This window comes from Serinus canaria, chromosome 4A (assembly GCF_022539315.1).
Source record: "Serinus canaria isolate serCan28SL12 chromosome 4A, serCan2020, whole genome shotgun sequence".
Classification (NCBI taxonomy): Eukaryota; Metazoa; Chordata; class Aves; order Passeriformes; family Fringillidae; genus Serinus; species Serinus canaria.
Genome location: NC_066318.1, coordinates 16,349,302 through 16,367,801, shown reverse-complemented (window position 1 = coordinate 16,367,801; position 18,500 = coordinate 16,349,302). Strand labels below are relative to the sequence as shown.

General features: G+C 47.2%; 1 protein-coding gene across 6 annotated transcripts in view; it reads left to right on the top strand.

The window, feature by feature from the left end:
- The window catches only part of CAPN6 (calpain 6), a 58,631-nt gene that overhangs the window by 38,051 nt on the left and 2,080 nt on the right, over positions 1–18,500 (top strand). For 3 of the 6 annotated variants that reach the window (XM_009090307.4, XM_030228909.2, XM_030228910.2), the window contains 5 exons: positions 3,688–3,810; positions 5,807–6,009; positions 7,123–7,244; positions 10,584–10,720; positions 11,580–13,049. In XM_009090307.4, the coding sequence (XP_009088555.3) occupies positions 3,688–3,810; positions 5,807–6,009; positions 7,123–7,244; positions 10,584–10,720; positions 11,580–11,762 (768 nt within the window). In that variant the 3' untranslated portion in view covers positions 11,763–13,049. Of the gene's footprint in view, positions 1–3,687; positions 3,811–5,806; positions 6,010–7,122; positions 7,245–10,583; positions 10,721–11,579; positions 13,050–14,550; positions 14,753–18,018; positions 18,257–18,500 lie in introns of those variants that run through there. The other 3 variants (XR_003944939.2, XR_007777609.1, XR_007777608.1) reach the window with 3 other exon arrangements.

Here is an 18,500-nt window from a genome sequence, read left to right as displayed (position 1 = left end):
GTCTGATTTTCTAATGACAGAACCCACTTAACTCCCTTAAACAGCTCAGGGATTTGATCCACTGCATTTAGTTAGTATCCCTTGGCATTACTGTCAGATTCTGGAAGTACCTGATCTCTTCCCCAAGCTCACCCTCTCATCAGCATTATAGAATTTTCCTTGTCTCATCCTACCTGGTCCTTTCAAGCTATTCAGTTGATCTGTTCATCCATTCCTGCTCCCTTTCCCACCTTCCTGCCCTGCTCTCTCCCAGCAAGTGCAAATTCAGACATACAACTTCTGTAACTCTCTGTGGGGTCTGGCCACTTGCTCTGGTAGTTACTACTTTGAAAATGGATCTTTGTGTCCAGATTAATTAAAGATGTTTTTGCATCTGCTTCTGTGCACTTGCAGGGGAGGTTTCTGCCTGCAGCTTGTGTTTTCAGAGCAGGATGCTGCAGCAGGGCAGCCTCTGCTGCTCACATCAGATCTCAGGTTCTCAGCTCATCCTGCAGTTCCTCACTGCTCTGCCTTCTGTCAGTGCCTCATCTCCAGGGGGTGATGTAATTCAGGTATTGCCCTGTGAGATTCTGGATGTGCTCCAAGAGCTTGTCTGGTCTCATTTGTAAGTGTTGAGCTGTCTCAGAGAACAAAATACTCATCTCCAGCTGAGTGCACTGCCTGATGCACTGGAAGGCCTCTGTATTCCAGAGTTATCTCTGGGCCAGGTGATGAAAAGGCTCTCAGCAGCAGTGCTGGAACACATTTCTGTAATCTTAGGGCCATTGCAGGTTACTGTGGCACAGCCCACCATAATCTAGAGACAATCTCTCTGTTCTCCTGGCACTGAGGCCTCCTGTGAGGTTTATCTGGGCAGAGAGGGATTGTGCCACTTCCAATCCATTTCATAAGGCAATTTCAAGTATTTATGTATTCTACAGTCACCTGCTGACTTCTAGACCATTACCCACTGGGACAGCAGAGGTGCCATCAGAAGAAGGTGACAGTTGCAGGGCTGTCACCAGACCAGGAGAACTTTGCTGGTTCCACTTGCTGCCCTTCCACCCCTCCATGCCCTTGGAACCCCCTGGGCTGCCTGGGGACAGCAGGGACAAGGATTTCAGTGTGCTTTACTGGGCACTGCTGCCTTTTATATCTCACCTTTTAGGTTCTCTTACCGCCCCTGGGACTCTCCCAGGGCCCTGTGCTTTCTGTGCTGCAGCAAGTGAAATAAAACAAGTCAGAGCTTGGGATGGGGCCTTGCTCAGCAGAGCTCCAAGGCAGGGGGATGTGGATGGTTCTGTAGCCAAGACAATCTCAATATCTACCTCAGAGCAAAGCTCAGTAACTTCTTTTTTAGCAGCAGTCAAAGGAAAAGGGAGGGGGGAGTTGGACCAAAGATGATATTCCTCTTCACACTGCCAGGGAATTTCTGTTTAAATCAGAGCACGTGGTGCACATGGTACCCAGCTGTGCACTGCTGCAGGTTTATGTTTCTATTTATTTTCTTCACATTTAAATGTCTTTGAGGATAGGAGAGTACAGCATCTGTCCAAACTTGGGGTAAATAATTTCCTCTTCCCTCCTGTGGTCCTGACAACTCAGGTTTGCTCTCTGCATGCACAATGGAAAATTTAAATGAACAAATTAATTAAATTCCTTATCATATAAAGAAACACCTGTCTGACCTTCTTTTGTTCATACTTATGAACTGGTCTGGTAGTGATTTTTAGTAATGCTAATGTTCAAGTAGGATTGAGTAAAGTGGGAACTGCTGCTTAAACTTGAGATAAATTCCTTTGATTTGTCTTAAACCCAAGTTGACTTGAGTTTACTGTAAACAGTTTGGATGAATTATTTCTATGTTAGAGGTGCAGAAGTCTTTCTTAGCTGTTTGTTACTGGGTATTCAGGAAAACTGAGAAGTCCAAAATTAGCATTCCTGTCATTCTCACGTTAAATAGGAACTGTGGATGCAGAACAAATCTTTTAAATAAGATTTTAAATATTCCTTCATTTGCAGGCCCTATATAAAAATGTTTGAAATTTAAAGGCACTGTTTAGTTAAAAGGAGAATCAAAAACTATCTAACACCCCATGTGGAGTCTCTTGGTTTATTTTTTAAATCTCATTCCTGATTTATAGCTAAATAAAACTTAATCTTTTGTCTTTTGTTTCCAAGTGAGTTGTCCTCCTGCTAACTCCAGTTACTTTGTAGCTGTCTTTTATGTGACTTCATGGAATCAGAAAGTCATGGAATGGTTTGGGTTGGCAGGGACCTGAAAGCTCATCTCAATCCTCAATCCACCCCCTGCCATGGCAGGGACACCTCCCACTGTCCCAGGTGCTCCCAGCCCCATCCATCCTGGCCTTGGGCATTGCCAGGGATCCAGGGGCAGCCACAGCTGCTCTGGGCACCCTGTGCCAGGGCCTGCCCACCCTCCCAGGGGAGAATTTTTTCCTACCATCCAGTCTAAACCTACCTTGCTTCACCTTAAGGCCATTCCCCACATCCTATCACTAAGATTACCATTTTCATCCATACCTTTTATTTACCTGATACTTTTGATTTTAAGATCCTTATTATTAGCATTCACTTTCCAGCTGTGAAATGCTGGGAACATCTGTTCCATGGAGCACCCTCCTTCCTCCCCCAAATGTATTTCCATTTGTCTTCTTTGTATGTACATATGTCTGGGTTTGAAAAGCCAGGTGTCTGCTAAGGAAGGCAGGAGCCCCCCTGAAACAGAAAAAATATAAACCCCCTCCCTGCAAATTATTATAATTTTGAAATTAAGGGGCTCTCAGGCAAAGATATGGAAGCAGGAATAGCAGTTCTTTATTAGGGAAGAAAAGAAAAAAAAAAAAGAAATAAACAATGTAGGAATATAAACCAACCCACTGCCAGAGTAGGAGCAGTCCCTGCCCCCTGTGTGTCAGGGTGGTGGCACAGTCCCATCCCAGGGGGGCTCAGGGTGGTGGCACAGTCCCATCCCAGGGGGCTCAGGGTGGTGGCACAGTCCCATCCCAGGGGGCTCAGGGTGGTGGCACAGTCCCATCCCAGGGGGGCTCAGGGTGGTGGCACAGTCCCATCCCAGGGGTGCTCAGGGTGGTGGCACAGTCCCATCCCAGAGGGGGCTCAGGGTGGTGGCACAGTCCCATCCCAGGGGGCTCAGGGTGGTGGCACAGTCCCATCCCAGGGGGGCTCAGCCCTCCTGCAGTGCCAGCTGTGGCTCTGCTGGAGCAGGGATCCTGCACAAGGGGGGAGTTTTCCTCTGCAGCTCCAGGGCTGCTGGAGATGGGCCTGCTCTCCCTCTGGGAATGCAGGGCAGCAGAAAGCTGCTCCTCTGGGAATGCAGTGGGCAGAGGCTGCTGGGCTGTTCCCAGGGCAGATTGGATCCAGGTAGGAATGCTTGGCTCCTCCCCTGGGCAGAGCATCTCCCATGGGATGGTGGAATTGGATCAGCCCTGCAGGGACACTCAGTGACCATGGACAGCAGAGATCTCCTGCAGGGAGGATGGGCTGTGGGAGAGATAAAGAAAAAACTGCCCCAGGAACAGCAGAGAGCTGCCCCAGCTCTGACAGGTGGGGATAGAACACACACCCCCATTTCCAACCTAAGACAACATATTTCCTTGGTGATGGCTTTACCCTCAGCCTCCTGAGGGTGAAATTCCAGCAGCTCTTCTCTCTCCTCTCTCCTCCCAGTACCTCTTTGATGTGAAGAAGGCCCAGGACAAAGTGCTGGTGTCCTTACAGCAGGAGGATCGCCGCAAGTACAAGAAAGAAGGGAAAGGAGACAACATCACAATTGGCTTTGAAATCCTCAAGGTAGGCAGCCAGCTGTGCCCCGGGTGCAGAGCGTGGTCAGTCTGCTCTGTCCTGCTTCACCCTGACAGTGAGATCTTTGGCAGCTAGAGATCATCTCTAGATAGATCTAGATAATCAGTGAGCTGTTCATCCATTCCTACTCCCTTTCCCAGCTTCCTGCCCTTCTCTCTCCCAGCCCGTGCAAATTCATACACACAACTTCTGTTACTGTCTCTGGAGTCTGGGCACTCACTCTGGTAGCTGCTACTCTGAAATGGATCTTTCAGATAATATACCAGGATAATCCTGGGGTCTGGCTCTGTGCTCCACCTTTGGGTGGGCACTGCACTCAGGCCATGGGAACTCAACTGAATTTAGCTCAGCTCAAACTCTGTTTGAATAAATTTCATTTATTTGAGATAAATAATTTTTGCGCCTTGCAACAGAATTTTAAGTGGTTTTCCTACCCCAAAACTTTCTAGAGAAAGGCAAAATGATATTAATACTTAAAACATGGAGGGGTTTTTCTCCTTCTTCTGCCTCCATTTCACCAGCAAATACAGCCAGGAGAATGAGGTTGAAAAGTCTGCAGTTTTTCTTTTGCCATTAGAAAAAAAGTCTTTTCAAAAGCTGGACTGGTGAGCAGGAAATGAATATATGGGAAAAGAAACCACAGGGATCCCAAAAGGTAATTTAATTGCACTCTCAAGGCAAATTGAGTAAAATGAAAACACTCAAACTCAGAGGAGGGAAGCAAAGAAAGAGCAATTTTTCTACTCTTTCACTGAGGATTGGGGCAATCCTGTCATCTGTTGCTACAGCTCCTGGAACTACATTAAATCTATGGCCCTAATCTAAAAAAATCAATTTTAACAGTTGGTTAGATCTGCTGACATCTGCATCACACCTACTCATTTGCCAATCACCTGTTAACCACATATATTGAAAAGTGTTGTTGCAGAAAGCATAATAATTTCCCTTGTTCATGCCTGTAATTTGGAAAGGCTTGAAAAAGAAAACCACGCCTTCCTGAAAGCTTCAGTGCTCTATTTTTATTTCTAATCAATAATTTTTCTATTTTAGATATATTCTAGCACACCAGGCTCATTAGCATGACTAAAGGCCTTGGGAAGAGAGCTGCCAGAAAAGAATGAAGGGCTGCCTTTGCTCCAAGAGAGGTGTGGATTTAAACTGGGCTCTGGCAATACCAGTCCCCTGGAGAGGATGTTAAGAGTTAAGCACAACTTCAAGGCTTAGAACAAAACATGCATGGTTATTCTGTGGCTTTGTATTCAGGAAAGGGCAAGGGAAATCCAGCTGTGTGCATCTGGACTGGGAGCCTGCTGTGAAAGGGTAGAGAAGGGAGGCAGAGGGATCTTGTCATACTTGAGATGGTCACCATACAAAGCACCACTCCATTTTCAGACGGCTTCAAACTGGTTTTTTAATAGCATGGATGCTTGTTATACATTCTAACAAAACTCATCAGTTTACACTTTACTCATTGGTCACCAGAGACACACAAAGTGCTCATTGGAATAGGCAGTTGCAGGTTTCTCTTATTTCTCCTTCTTTCTTTCTTGGTTTCTGCATGAATAACCTTGGTAGAAAATTCTTTCAGGGATAAACATGGATCCTCTTATCAAACATGGATCCTCTTCTCAAACATGGATCCTCTTATCAAACATGGATCCTCTTATCAAACATGGATCCTCTTACCAAACTTCTCTCCGGCTCACAGAAGTCTCTGTAAAACCCCTTCCACGGGATCTCAGCCTTCTCTGCAGTCCTTGGGCTGTGTGTCCATCTCTGGAAGTCTTCCAAGCTCTGCAGCAGCATCACATCATCTCTTTCACTGGGCTCCTGTCTTTGCCAGCCCCAAACTTTTACCTGCCACAGCTTAACTGGATGAGAAAACACTTGCCAAACGATTTGCCTTGTTGGGTGAAAAGCTGTGTGGTGCTCAGGGAGAGCCCTGCCCTCAGCCCTGCTGTCCCTAACCCCTCTCCTGCTGCAGGTGGAGGACAACAGGAGGTACAGGCTGCACAAGCTCACGGTGCAGGAGAGAGTGGCCACATCTCCCTACTCCAACACACGCAGCGTGTTCCTGAGGAGGACCCTGCAGCAAGGCCGCTACGTCCTGGTCCCAACCACCTACATCCCAGGTGTCCCCACAAAATTCATCCTCAGGCTCTACACAGATGTGCCCTCAAAACTCAGGTGGGTGCCACTCACAGCTGCAGGAGATCCTCCTTTGCCTACAGGCTGCAGCTCCATGGGAGGGGTTGCCAGGTTGTCTTCCAACTCATGTGGCTCCAGAACTGGGTCCTGGAGACCACAGGAGCACCTCTGAGAATATCCAGGTTTGTACATTGTTAAAAAGAGCTTAGAAACTGTTGTAAAATAGTTGATGGATGGTTAAGCACGTACTGTTAGTTTGGTTGTTATATTGTGAAAGGGGTTAAAAGGGTAGTTATAAGAAATGCAGTACTCAAGGTACCACAACACACCTCAGTAAAGTGCACCACGAGCCAGCCTGCACAGAACTGTAATGGCCAATCGAGGCCTTAAACTTTCATGCAAATGAAGGATCCAAAAAGAAACCAATCCAAAGGGACAGAAAACAGGATAGAAAGGGGCTTCTGACCCACTGAATCCGTGCTGCTCCATCGGGGCCATCGGGGCCATCGCTGCTGAGCAGCCCCAGCGCCGGCGCTGCCCCATCCTCAACGGGAACGCTCCTGCTCAGCCCGCGGGCCCCCTGGCTTTAGGCCTTTCTTTTTATTGTAATAAATGCTGAAATCACTTTAGCACCAGGAGCCTGCTCTCGTTTTTATCATACATGTTCAGGAAATGTTTAGTTAGGGACATCTTGGATGATTCACCTTGAGTCTTTTGGCTTTTTTAGTTCAGTTCTGTAGTGGCCCCCAGTTCTAGGTCAGGACACCGAGAGCTGGTGCTTGTGGCTACAGCTGATACTTGTTCTTTCTGTGGCCATCTCCTCTGAAAGCAGTGGCTGCTGCAGGAGTAGAACCAGTGCTTCATGAATCAGGCCCACTGCATTTATTTCTTGATTTAATAGTATTTTCCACTATTTAAAATTGGGGAGTTTTTTCACCACATCTGCTTCCACGCAAAAGATAACACAAATTTGTTTTACTTTGCTTTGCTCTATTTTTATTTCTTACATCTGTCATTTCTGCACCACAGAATTCAAAAACGGCAGATGAGGAAAAACTACAAATCTCATGTTCTAAAACTGCCAGATTTCCACAAGCATTGATTGTTTGCTTGACATTCTTTGCTTAGGTTGCTTTTTCCATGATTTTTCAGGGAGCTGAAGGCTGATAGGCCTAAAATGACATGTTGGAGTCTTCTTTGTGGCTACCCACGCAGAGTGACCCAAATCAAAGTCCACTCTGCAGAGGGTTTGCAGAAACAAGACAGATCAGGAGGTAAGTGGAAAGAGAGTCTGGAGTGGAATTGGCTTTTCAGTCCTCTAAAGATGATTTGGGTTGATATTTTCCAAACAGAGGATTTATGGGATTTGTTTTTCCATCTTGCTGTAAAACCTGCTCCAGTGGAGAGATCAGATGAATATGGGGATAACAGCAAGTTTGGGCAGGTCCATAACTGGTCAGGATGGGCAGGAGTAGCCAGACCCTCCTGAGGAGCTAATTGTGGGGATTAGTAAGGTTTTTCTGACAGGGTTGTGTATTTCCTAAATGGAAGATATCCGGGGGCAGCTGAATGGCACAGACTCCTGCAGTGTGTTACATTTACCTCATTGGAGCACTTCAGGGAGGACTTTTTGGTTTTCAAACAATCATTTTCAGCTGGGTAAAGTAGAACAGGGGTTAAATGCTTTGTACATGACTGTGTGTCTGTCAGAGGAAGTGTCCTGAAGGGCACCTAAATGACACCTGATGTTGAGTTAATTAGGAAACTTGCCCAGTTGTCATTTGCTTTTTCATTTTCTACTCCTGCTCTCTGATAGTCTTCATTTTTTACAGCTCAATGCTGGTTGTTATTAGAGCCCTGTTCCGGGCCAGAGGAAATTTATTTATTTTTATTTTAAATGTTTATTGGAAAGCTTCTCCTTGGTGCTGTCTTTGATCCTTTGCTCTGTCTGGACAAAATAACGGATGGTTTGCTGTTGTCAGGAATAGTGGATGAATCCAGACTCAGTCCTGGATGCTCCTTGTGGAAGTACCTCTCTCCAAGTCAGCATGCTCTGAAGTGGATCCAGCTGTCTGTGAGCCAGGCACAGTGGCAGGTCTGCAGGACGATGAGGAAACTCTGTGCTAGAGGATTTTCTGTCACTCATTACCAAGCCTGTTTTAAAAATGGCTCTGACTGCTCTCTGCCAGGCCTTTTCCCTGAGTTTATCTTTGAGAACAAATCACCTTTTGCACATTTAAGTCTTCCTGCTGACACTCCATGCTGGATTTGCACACTGAATTGTTTTTCACCACTTAGAATATAACTGAGTGTTGAGATCTGTGGTGTGTGGTGGCCCTGGAAGCAGAGAATATTTAGTGGGAGCTGCCTTGGGAGCAGAGGAGGGAGAAGCAGAGATTCACCTGCAAGAGGCAAAACAGCCTGCTGTGGTTGCCAGGGCAGTGCTTGTGTCTCAGCACTGTTCCTGCTGTTTGTGCCATGCCCTTTTCCAGTGGCTGAGGCTGTCAGAGCTCTCCAGGTTCTGGGAAGAGCAGTGGAGAGGAGTGGGAATGCAGCTGGCCACGTTCCCTCAGGAATGTTTTCCAGAAAGCTTTTTGCTTGGGTACAGAGCTGCAGGTTGTGGGTGTTAGATCCTTGGAGCAGTTCTCAAAAACCCAAAAATTCAGCCTTAGACTACTGAGCACAGATTTCCTTAGGCCTTAGAAATGCCATTACTGTTCAGGTGTTTCTGGCTTTTACAGATTCCAACCTTTTCCTTTGTACTGTTCTTTTGTACAACTTCCCAAAGCAGCAGCATGGCCAGGACTGAGGTAGGAGAGCTGTTATGGGGTTCAGGGCAGAGCTGGAGCCATTTGTGTGCCCCAGAGCTGAACCCAGCCCTCCTTCCACTGCCAGAGCTGTGTCCTGAGCAGCAGCTCCAGTTTCATTCCCAGCTCATGGCCAATTCCAGGACATTGCTTTTCCACTCTAGCAGACCTTGGTGTTTTTTCTTTGTCCTGTAAATAAACCAGGCACACAACTGGGCCATCCATAGCTGAGAACATCTGATCCCCCATGTGCTCTCCCACTGCTTGCTTTTGCTGTGGAATTAGAGCCAGTTTTCCTAAAACGACTGACCCATCCAGCACTGCCATCACAGGGTCAGAACATTTTGGAGCATCGTGGCTACAGGAACATTTTGTGTTCCCCTTCCACCTCCCTCTGATTCTCGAGGTCTTGCTGAGAATTTGAATGTTTCCTTCAGCTATTTTCTTTCCTTTTCCCTTGGCTTAGCTAGTCCACTCATTAACTGCTCCCTCATCCATCCAGCAGATGTGCCTGTCACCTCTTTAGCTCTGTGCCCTTTCCCCACCCCTCCTTATGTTCTTTATCTCTTAATTACTGTTAATGATCGGGTGTTGCTCTGCTCTTTGCCCTGGACAAAGCTGTTAACACCATTGGGGTGGCAGGCAAGACCCCTTTTTATCCAGATCCATTTTCCAAATTGCTTTGCAAAGGAGGGCAGCTTTTCCAGCCCTGGTGACACAGCCTGGTGCCACCCCATGGCCCAGAGCTGAATTCACAGTTCAGTGACACAGAAGGCAATTGCCCATCAGAAAAGATAATATCCTGCTCCCTGCCATGGAACCATGAGGGGTTGTCAGGGAAACAGGGAAACAGCTCTGGCCAGGTGTAACCACAGAGCAACATATGGAAAAATCTGTGTCTGCCTTGGATGCAGCTGTTATGGGGTTTGTTCGTGTTGGTACCTGGTCATCACTCATTTACCTGTTGGTAAATGAGTGATGAGTTTGAGGGAAATAATCTGGTATGGTTTGTTAAAAAGCTAAAGTTGGCTAAAATTGTGCTGCCTTCTGGCTGTGGTGGTATTTTCAAGTAGATGGTGAAAAAAAGTGTGATAGAAACTCTCATGAGCCTGATTTACAGATACCCTGGGTTTATTTAAAATCTTTATCTAAGAAGTAGCAAGGTGTGGAAAAAAAATTCTGTCAGTAACAACAGAAATGGACAGAGTTGTGTTGAAATAAAAACATGGTACTGCCTTTGTTTAATTAAAAGTTAATTAGAAAATGGAATGGCCCATTCTATTTGAATGTGTGCGGTGTTTCCAAAACAGATCTTGCTCCTTATTGTAAAGGAAAGAGACTATCAACTTTAATAAGAAATAAAAATGCTCAGTGTAAAAATAAAGCATTTCTAGAATGTTGAATAATTGCAGGGGTCACATATGAGGGTTAGATTGGATATTAGGGAGAAATTGTTCCCTGAGGGTGGGGAGGCCCTGGCATAGTGTGCCCAGAGCAGCTGTGGCTGCCCCTGGATCCCTGGCAGTGCCCAAGGCCAGGCTGGATGGGGCTTGGAGCAACCTGGGACAGTGGAAGGTGTCCCTGCCATGGCAGGGGTGGCACTGGATGGGCTTTAAGGTCCTTCCCAACCCAAACCCTTCCATGATTCTGTGTTTTCACCTGGACAGGAAGCAGTGGCTGTGATATGCTCTGATGCCATGTCCTGTGGTGCTGCCAGGCCCGGGAGGGATTGTCTCTGCTGGGTTTCTGGGCAGCTCTCAGCTGCCATTCTGTGTGCCCAGCGCTGTGCTGCTGATTGTGTTCCAGGAGCAGATCCCTACGTGCTCATCAAGTGTGAGAACCAAAGCCGGCGCTCCCCGGTGCAGCATGACACCACCAGCCCCGTCTTCAACACCCAGGTGATCTTCTACAGGAAGGACATTGACAGTCCTGTCACCATCCAGGTGAGACAGCCACAGGGCAGCTGCTCAGGGCAGGGAGGGCAGCACAGCAGCAGCCCTGGGCTTCACTGGGCCAACTGCTCCTCTGTGTGAGCCAGGAGAGAAGAGTGAGAGCCTCTGCTCTCCATGCTGGGCTCTGCCTGGAGCTCTGCTGCTGCTTCTGCTCCACAAACACCAGCTGAAGGCACTTGGGGATCACAAGGAATGTTTCATTCCAAGGAATGTTTCATTCCAAGGCACGTTTCATTCCAAGGCTTTGAAGGAATTTACAGATTTCCTTTTGCCCCATGTGCTACCTGATGAAACAGAGACAGAGAAAAGCCAAGAGCTGTCCAGAGTCAGTGTGTGAAACAAACCCAAAGCTAAGGCTGTTATTAAGAAGTTTTCTACCCTGAATTCTAGTCCTGTAAGAACTAGACCTCACTGTTTACCTCAGCATTAGCTGGAGAAATAGAGCCTGGCATTGAGATGATGCAGTCCAGGAAAACTTAGTCTTCAGCCTAGTCTGTGGGCAAGGCTCTAAAACTCTAGCACTGAGGAGGTGCAGAGGTGGGCACAGGCAGGCAGAGCAGCACAGACAGGCTACTGTAGGTAGATTTTACTGAGGATGAGCTAAAAAAAGGTCATTTTTATTCCTCTCCTAGGCAGTCTCTGACCTAGAAAGCAAAAAGCTGCATTTCTCTCCTTATTTGCATAGTCTATGTAAATGAGCATGCAAATCCAGACTCTCCCTCATGCTCTCTAGACAATGAGCTAAATTTAGACACACGCTTTTCCGAGGGGTTATCGGGGGTGACCCTTCCCGGCGGAGTGTGACAGCAGCGCTTCCTCAGCCGCGTTCTTTGTGTCCCCTGGTCGCCAGGTGTGGAACAGCAACCTCCTGAGAGACCAGTTCCTGGGGCAGGCGGTGCTGGCAGCGTCCCCCGGTGAGCCCCGCGAGCAGCAGAGGCTGAAGCTGCGGGGCAGGGGCGGCGGGGAAGCGGCCGAGGTGCCGGGTCACATCAGCGTCACCGTGCTGTGCAGCGATGACCTCGGCGAGCTCTGAGCGCCGCGGAGCCAGACGGAGCTGTCGCCTCTCGGCAGCGCAGGGAGCACATCAGCATAATCGCTTTAAAGGGGGGAAAACCAAAGCTCTCCGTTGGGAAAGGGGGAAATGCATATTAATACATATCTATGCTCGTGATACAGCTCATGCAGTAGGAGAGTGTCACAGTAGGAGGCGAAATAAAACGATGTGGACGCTGGAACTGCAAGGGAAGAAGGAGGGAAGTTTATTTTCTGACTCTAACATTTATAGACTTCAAAAGTGACAGTGGATTGGAGGATGAAAGTGCCACTTCTCCAATGATGCTGGACAAACCAACAGTCTATCAAATCTCTCCTCCTCCAGAGAGGAATGTAAAACCAGTAATTATTTACATCAAAGTGCGTGAGAAACTCCATTACAAGAATGTAAACATGGGAAGGCTTTAGAAGAACTTAGAAGAACAGGGTGACAGGAGAGGGGCCAAATGGAATGCTGGCAGGTAAGCTTGTGAGGATGGGAGCATCCTTGAGGATGCAGCTTGGGGACTGGCAAATACAAGGGGGATTCATGGGGATTTTTTTCCATATCCTTCCCATAGAAGGATATGCATTTATACATTTATTGATGAATTTCACTACAGATTAGGTGTTTCTGTTCCTTGTGAAAATGTCACTACTCGAGGAGCTCAGTCATAGCTCATGGCCTTAAGACCAGTGTTGCCAGGACAACATTAAAATAGAGGGGCAGATCTTGCAGTGCCCGTTTGAGCACCACAGCAAAGAAGAGCTTTGTCCACCCAAGGGCTCTCAGACTGACTTTCTGATTGTTCTCTCCTCCACCTCGAGCTGGTGACTCACAGTTTGGTATCTCTGTCCAAGGGCACCTCACACTTCAGCTGTGGCTTTGCTCAGAGCACAGATTCAGTAATGGGAATGGTTTGTTTAAGCCACATAATGCTAAAAATGGGATAGCAGCCCTCTTGTTTTGGTAGATGTAGCACCAGCCCAAAAGAAGAGAAAATGAGCTCATGAGAAAGGTGGGTTTGTAAAAGCAGGGTGCTGTTCCCTGGCACTTGTCAGGTCTCACTCTTAAAATTTTGCATTTATTGATGGCACAGCTGATGTTTGATGGATTTTCACTTGGGTACCATGGAGGATGGGTGTTATTTCACATTTCTCTCACAGCAGGGGTCTGGTGCCAGCTCTCCCCTTCCCCTGCAGCTCTGGGCAGGGTTCCCTCAGCAGCTGTCTGGGGTGGGCATGCTGGGCAGTGACCCTGGCAGTGCACGGGGCTCTGTGCCAGACACTCGGACATGGATTTGACACAGCTGCAGATTCTGGGTGGGAAAGTGAAGCTGAAGGACCATCCTGCCTTTTTACAGCCAGGAAATTCGGATTTCTGTGTGCCTTGTAGCCACTTCAGCCACACTGTGCGATTTTTACAATTTATGAAATGGCCCTTGACAGAGCTAATGTTTTCACAAAAGGTTTCCTCAGGGCTCCAAAAAAGATCATTGCTGGGGTAGGAAAATGCTTTCTCTGACATGCTAGAGATGGTCTGTGGGGCTGTGAATGCCATCAGCTTGCAGGTACCAAGGAACAAACCAGCTCTTTTCAGACAGTTTGGGCTCAGGCCCTTTGGCTCAGCAGAGCTCTTGTCAGAGGTGTGAACTACAGGCCCCACAGGCAAGTGACATTCTCTGGAAGCTCATGGCTGCGGGCTGCTTTCTCCAGAAATGTTTGTAAACTGAGATTTCTCTCTTTAAAAGCATAAAGTGTCTCATGCAGACCAGAGCTTGGACGAGGGCAACTGCAAATGTCAGGGCTGCCCTAGTCCTGCACTGAGAGCTGTTTGCTTTGCTTTTCCTCACACTCTGCTCCAGGCTGTGGGAGCTGCTTCCTGCAGTGTTCCCTGTGGGATGGGGCCATTCCCAGGGCTTGGCTTGGCCAAGGGTCAGTGTTTAGCCTGAAAAATGTTCCACACTGAGATGGCACCAGAGGTTTGTGCCTCCCTGCCCCACGCTTTGGCTGAGAAAGCTCCTGAGCCCACGGAGGGCACAAAGCCAGTTCAGCCCCAAGCTGGAGGGGAGTCCCTTGGCTCTTTCCTTGCAGCCACACAGCCCTGGCCCCCAGTCCCAGCACCACAAGCCTGTCCCAGCCTCTGTACAGGGTTGTCCCCAGCATCAGTGGGACACAGGGAGTGTCACCAGCAGTTCTTGGGCATGTACAGCCTGGCAAAGTGGGAACTCAGGGTGGGGGGCATGGACATGGTGACTTCTAGGCCTTGAGCACTGTGCCAGCTCCAGACATTCCCCCAGTTTGTCCCCATGGCATGGGGACAGGCACTGCTGGCCACGGCTGCCCTGAGGGACTGGCAGTGCTGGGAGCTGCAGAAGGCTCAGCAGGATGCCTGAATCTCTGCACTGATTATTTTTAGGGACTGTTTGGTTTTCCTATCAGGTAGAGCTGATCCAGCCTGGGAACACAGCTGGCTCTGCTGGTTTACAGATGCCTCTGCCTTCCCAGGTGAAGCCAGGCAAGGGCAGGCTGACAGGGGCTCCTGCTGCTGCCTGCTTCTAACATTGGCACTTAAAATTGTTCATTTTTTAACCATATCAACGTGTGGGAAAACATCTTGGGGTTGTTTTTTTGGGAGGGGAGAAGGGCTGCATTTATGTACACACTCGAGCCACCTCAAAAATGAAAACAGGTGGAAATGGGTGTAAAATATTTCATCGCAACATTTTGTAACTTTTCAATACGAAGTGTAAAATAAAATTTTACCCCAAAAAATTCAATTATTTTAGGGATTTCTGCGCCGGCGGCGGCCGCGAGAGGGCGCTCGATGTCCACCCACACAGGTGTGACCAGGGCCAGGTACCGACACCTGACGGCGGTGGGTGCAAGACACCCGGATAAAAACGGCCTTTAATTTATAGAGGGTGCCACACGTTATCCTACACACGCCTATTACATCTCTCTACACACTTTGTATCAGTTATAGAAGCACCTCTGAGTGTATATAAAAATATTTTATATATATATATAATTATATATAGATATATATATATATAGATATAGATATACACACACATACACATACATACATATATATACCTATATACATACATATACATATATATACATATATACATATACACATATATATACATATATACACACACACATATATATATCTCTCAAAGGAGCATTATATAAGGAACTACAATGTAGGAGAGTTATGGCAGGGTTGTGAATAGGGGACAATATAAGGTACAAGGTAAATGTATGTCCATAGCTCTGTAACACACTATCTATACATAGAATTATATTAAAGCATTATATGTATATATAGTACTATCTAATTATATATGTTTTATAAATATTTATACATATAATAATTATCCAGTATATTATGTGTTTATGTACATTTGCACACCCCCCCCGCCGCCACATTTAGCAATCTATGTCATATATATGTCTTTCTCCCTAATCTCTATATATTTTTTGTGTGCACATGTTCTGCCAGGTGGAGGGAGGGCAGGGAATTCTCCAAACCCTCCACAGTCCCAGCTGACTGTGTGTATCCAACAGGATGTTTTGGCTGTCCCATTCTTCACCCATTTTTGGCTGGAAATGCAATTGCACTTTCTTCCTCACCCAGAAGTGCCACAAGCGGGCAAAACCCAGCCCTTGGGCATTCCAGAGGCAGCATGGTCTGGAGCTGATGAATGAAGGAGACCTTTCCCCATTTCCAAACCACACCAAAACCCCCATAATTGGGACTTTCCATCTTTAAGAAGCAACCCATAATTCAGAAGTGAATGGAGCCATTGGGTGAGAAGGGAGCAGATCTCCCAAAGGAGTGCAAATTTTATTCCTTCTTTTGCTCTGGGTTGGCACTGCTGGCCTGACAGATTTTCCTGGCTATACAGATCACGTTAGGCAGGACAGAGAGACTCACGGCTGTTCGTAAAAATGGATGCTGCCCAAAGGGAAAAAGAAAGAAAGAAAGAAAGGAATCATTACTTTCCAAAGCCAGTTCCTCACAAGAGGAAGCATGATTCCTCTGCTTACCAGAAATACACATAAATAGGACTGAGGGGACCATCTCTACTTCAGTCTTAATATTCAGGACTTTGCTGTCAGAGGCAATAATCAATTTATCAAGGTGTCTTCAGCTCGCTGGGATTTTGACCCTGCCAGCACTCTGGGAATGCCACTTGCTGCCTTAGGGCTTTTTCCATTTCAGGAAACTAAAAGGACCCGCTCAGGTTCCTTTTTTTCTAAAGGTAGGGGCTGCTTTAGTTGTCAGAAAAGATGAGTGCAAGCTGTTCCACAGGGAACTCCAGCACCTCCAAGAAATGTTGATCCCATTAGGATTTAGGGCTGTGCTGTTCTGAAGAACACTCAGGTGCAGGTTTTCAGCACCAAGACAAGAACAGCCAAATCTCTGACTGCTGGACTGGGTCTGGGTTCCTTTTCCACCAACACCATTTTGGGCCCTTTGTACCTGGCACCGTTCTACTGCAGTTGTCTTGCCACCAGCTAAAACTGAATGCACCCCCAAAATACAACACAGAAATGGTCAGAGGGTGGAAGGAACACCTTTCCTCTGAGGAGAGGCCAAGAGAACTGGGATTGTTCAGCCTGGACAAGAGAAGGTCCCAGGGAGACCTTATTGCAGCCTTTCAAAACTTGAAGGGGACCCATTTTTATTAGGCCCTGTTGCAAAGGGACAAAGAATAAAGGTTTAAAATGAAAAGAGGAGAGATTCAGGTTAGGTCTAAGGAAGAAACGCTGGCACAGGATGCCCAGAGAGGTGTTGGATTCCCCATCCCTGAAAAGATCCAAAGTCAGGTCGGACAGAGCTCTGAGCATCCTGATCAAGTTGAAGATGTCCCCTCCCATGGCAGGGAGGCTGGACCAGATGGACTTTAAAGGTCCCTTCCAAACCAAATTCTTCTATGATTGTACTTTGCAAAGCACCCAGACTAGGGATTAACAGGAGAGGAGACTTTCCCCTGCAGCCACTGGGCCTTTACCTGCAGGAGCTCCCTGGCTGTCCAGCGGATGCTGGGGTTGGTGTCCAGGCAGGAGTGCAGGAAGGCGTGGAACAGAATTGACATCTTGCTGGGTGTCCTCAGAGGGGGGTACCTGTTCTGGGCAATCAGGCGCTGGGCCTGGGGACAGAGGACAGCCACTGACCATCCCTGGGCTGACAGCTCCACTGCAGGCCCCTCCTGGCTTTCTGAGAGCTTTTCTGGTGCTTCTCAAGGGGCTGTGATCAGCATTTGAGGGTAAGGAAGGAGGGAACTGTCAGCCTCCAGAGCAGTGATGATAATGAGCCTAAGTGTAGCTCAGCTGGTTGGAGCATGGTGCTAGTAACAGCAATTCCCAGATGGGCCATTCACTCAGGAGCTGGACTTGGTGATCCCTCCCAACTCAGAATATTCTGGGATCTGGAAATCATTCTCTTCATCTGGGTTTGCTGCCTTATACAAGGCAAAAGCAATCCAAAAGTCAGGGAACTTTTTCAAAAAGAGTGGAAGACTGAAATCCTCAGAACTGTTGTCTTCCTCAGGAATTAACTGTGCAGCATTTAACCTGGTTTCAGCTAAAAGTCATGAGATTTTATCCTGGTATACATTCCTCCACTATTCCTTGCTCATTTGGTATAAGAACTCATCATTTCATTTTAAGGAATTAGGATCTAAAACTGAAAACTTCCAAATATGTTTACTAAAAGTAGCTTTGCTAAAATACACTTTTAGAAATTTTTTGAGTAATACATAATTATGGCATCAGTAGAACCAGTGACCCTCCCTTAAAGGCACTGGTCAGAATTTGAAAAGACTTCTGGGCCTTGTAATGCTTTTCATAATAATTTCCCAACTGGAGAAACTTGCTGCTGTCATTCCCAGCTCCAGCTCAGAGAGAGATCAAACACAGCAGGAGGAACTCAAGCAGTGCTGGAGGCCAAAAAGGCACATTTTTGCACTGGCACAGGTCACTTCTCCTCTGATGACATGTTCTGCAGGGACATTTCTAGAAGTGGACCTTGGTGGAACTATTTCAGGCTGATTTGACTGGGATTTTGGTTCATGGGAGACAAAACATGGGACAGATTGGCAAGACAGTGGCATCTGACAGCGTTGGGACCTTACCTGGATGGGGCTTTCTTTATAGTATGGAGGTTCTCCCTCCAGCATTTCAATGGCCACAATCCCAAGGGCCCAGATGTCCACTTGGGTGTCATATTCCTTTCTTTTCAGGATTTCTGGTGCTACCCAGTAAGGAGAGCCAAGCACTGTGCACCGTGTGCTCCGCTCCGGGGTCAGCTGAGCACACAGGCCAAAATCAGCTGAGGAGGAACACAAAAATACTGTCAAACCCAGCCTGAACCATGAAACCAAGCACAAGAATTCCCCCCTCTGTGTCTGGGAACACAGGGATGCTGTGTCTGACCAAGAACACCTACTCAGTTTCACAGATCCATCCATCCCGAGAAGAATATTGTCACTTTTGACATCTCTGTGGATCACGTTCCTTGAATGAAGGAAATCCAGGGCTTTGAGGCACTGAGACAAAACCCATGAGGGTAAAAGTTAATTAAACTCATTTCATCACACAATACAAGGAAATGGCTCTAAAAGGTTGAATTTCTAGGTGAAACACCAATTGTTGATACAGGCTGTCCATTCCAAACCCAGCCAGAATGGCTGCAGTGGTTCTGCTCTCTCCATCCAGGTGATGA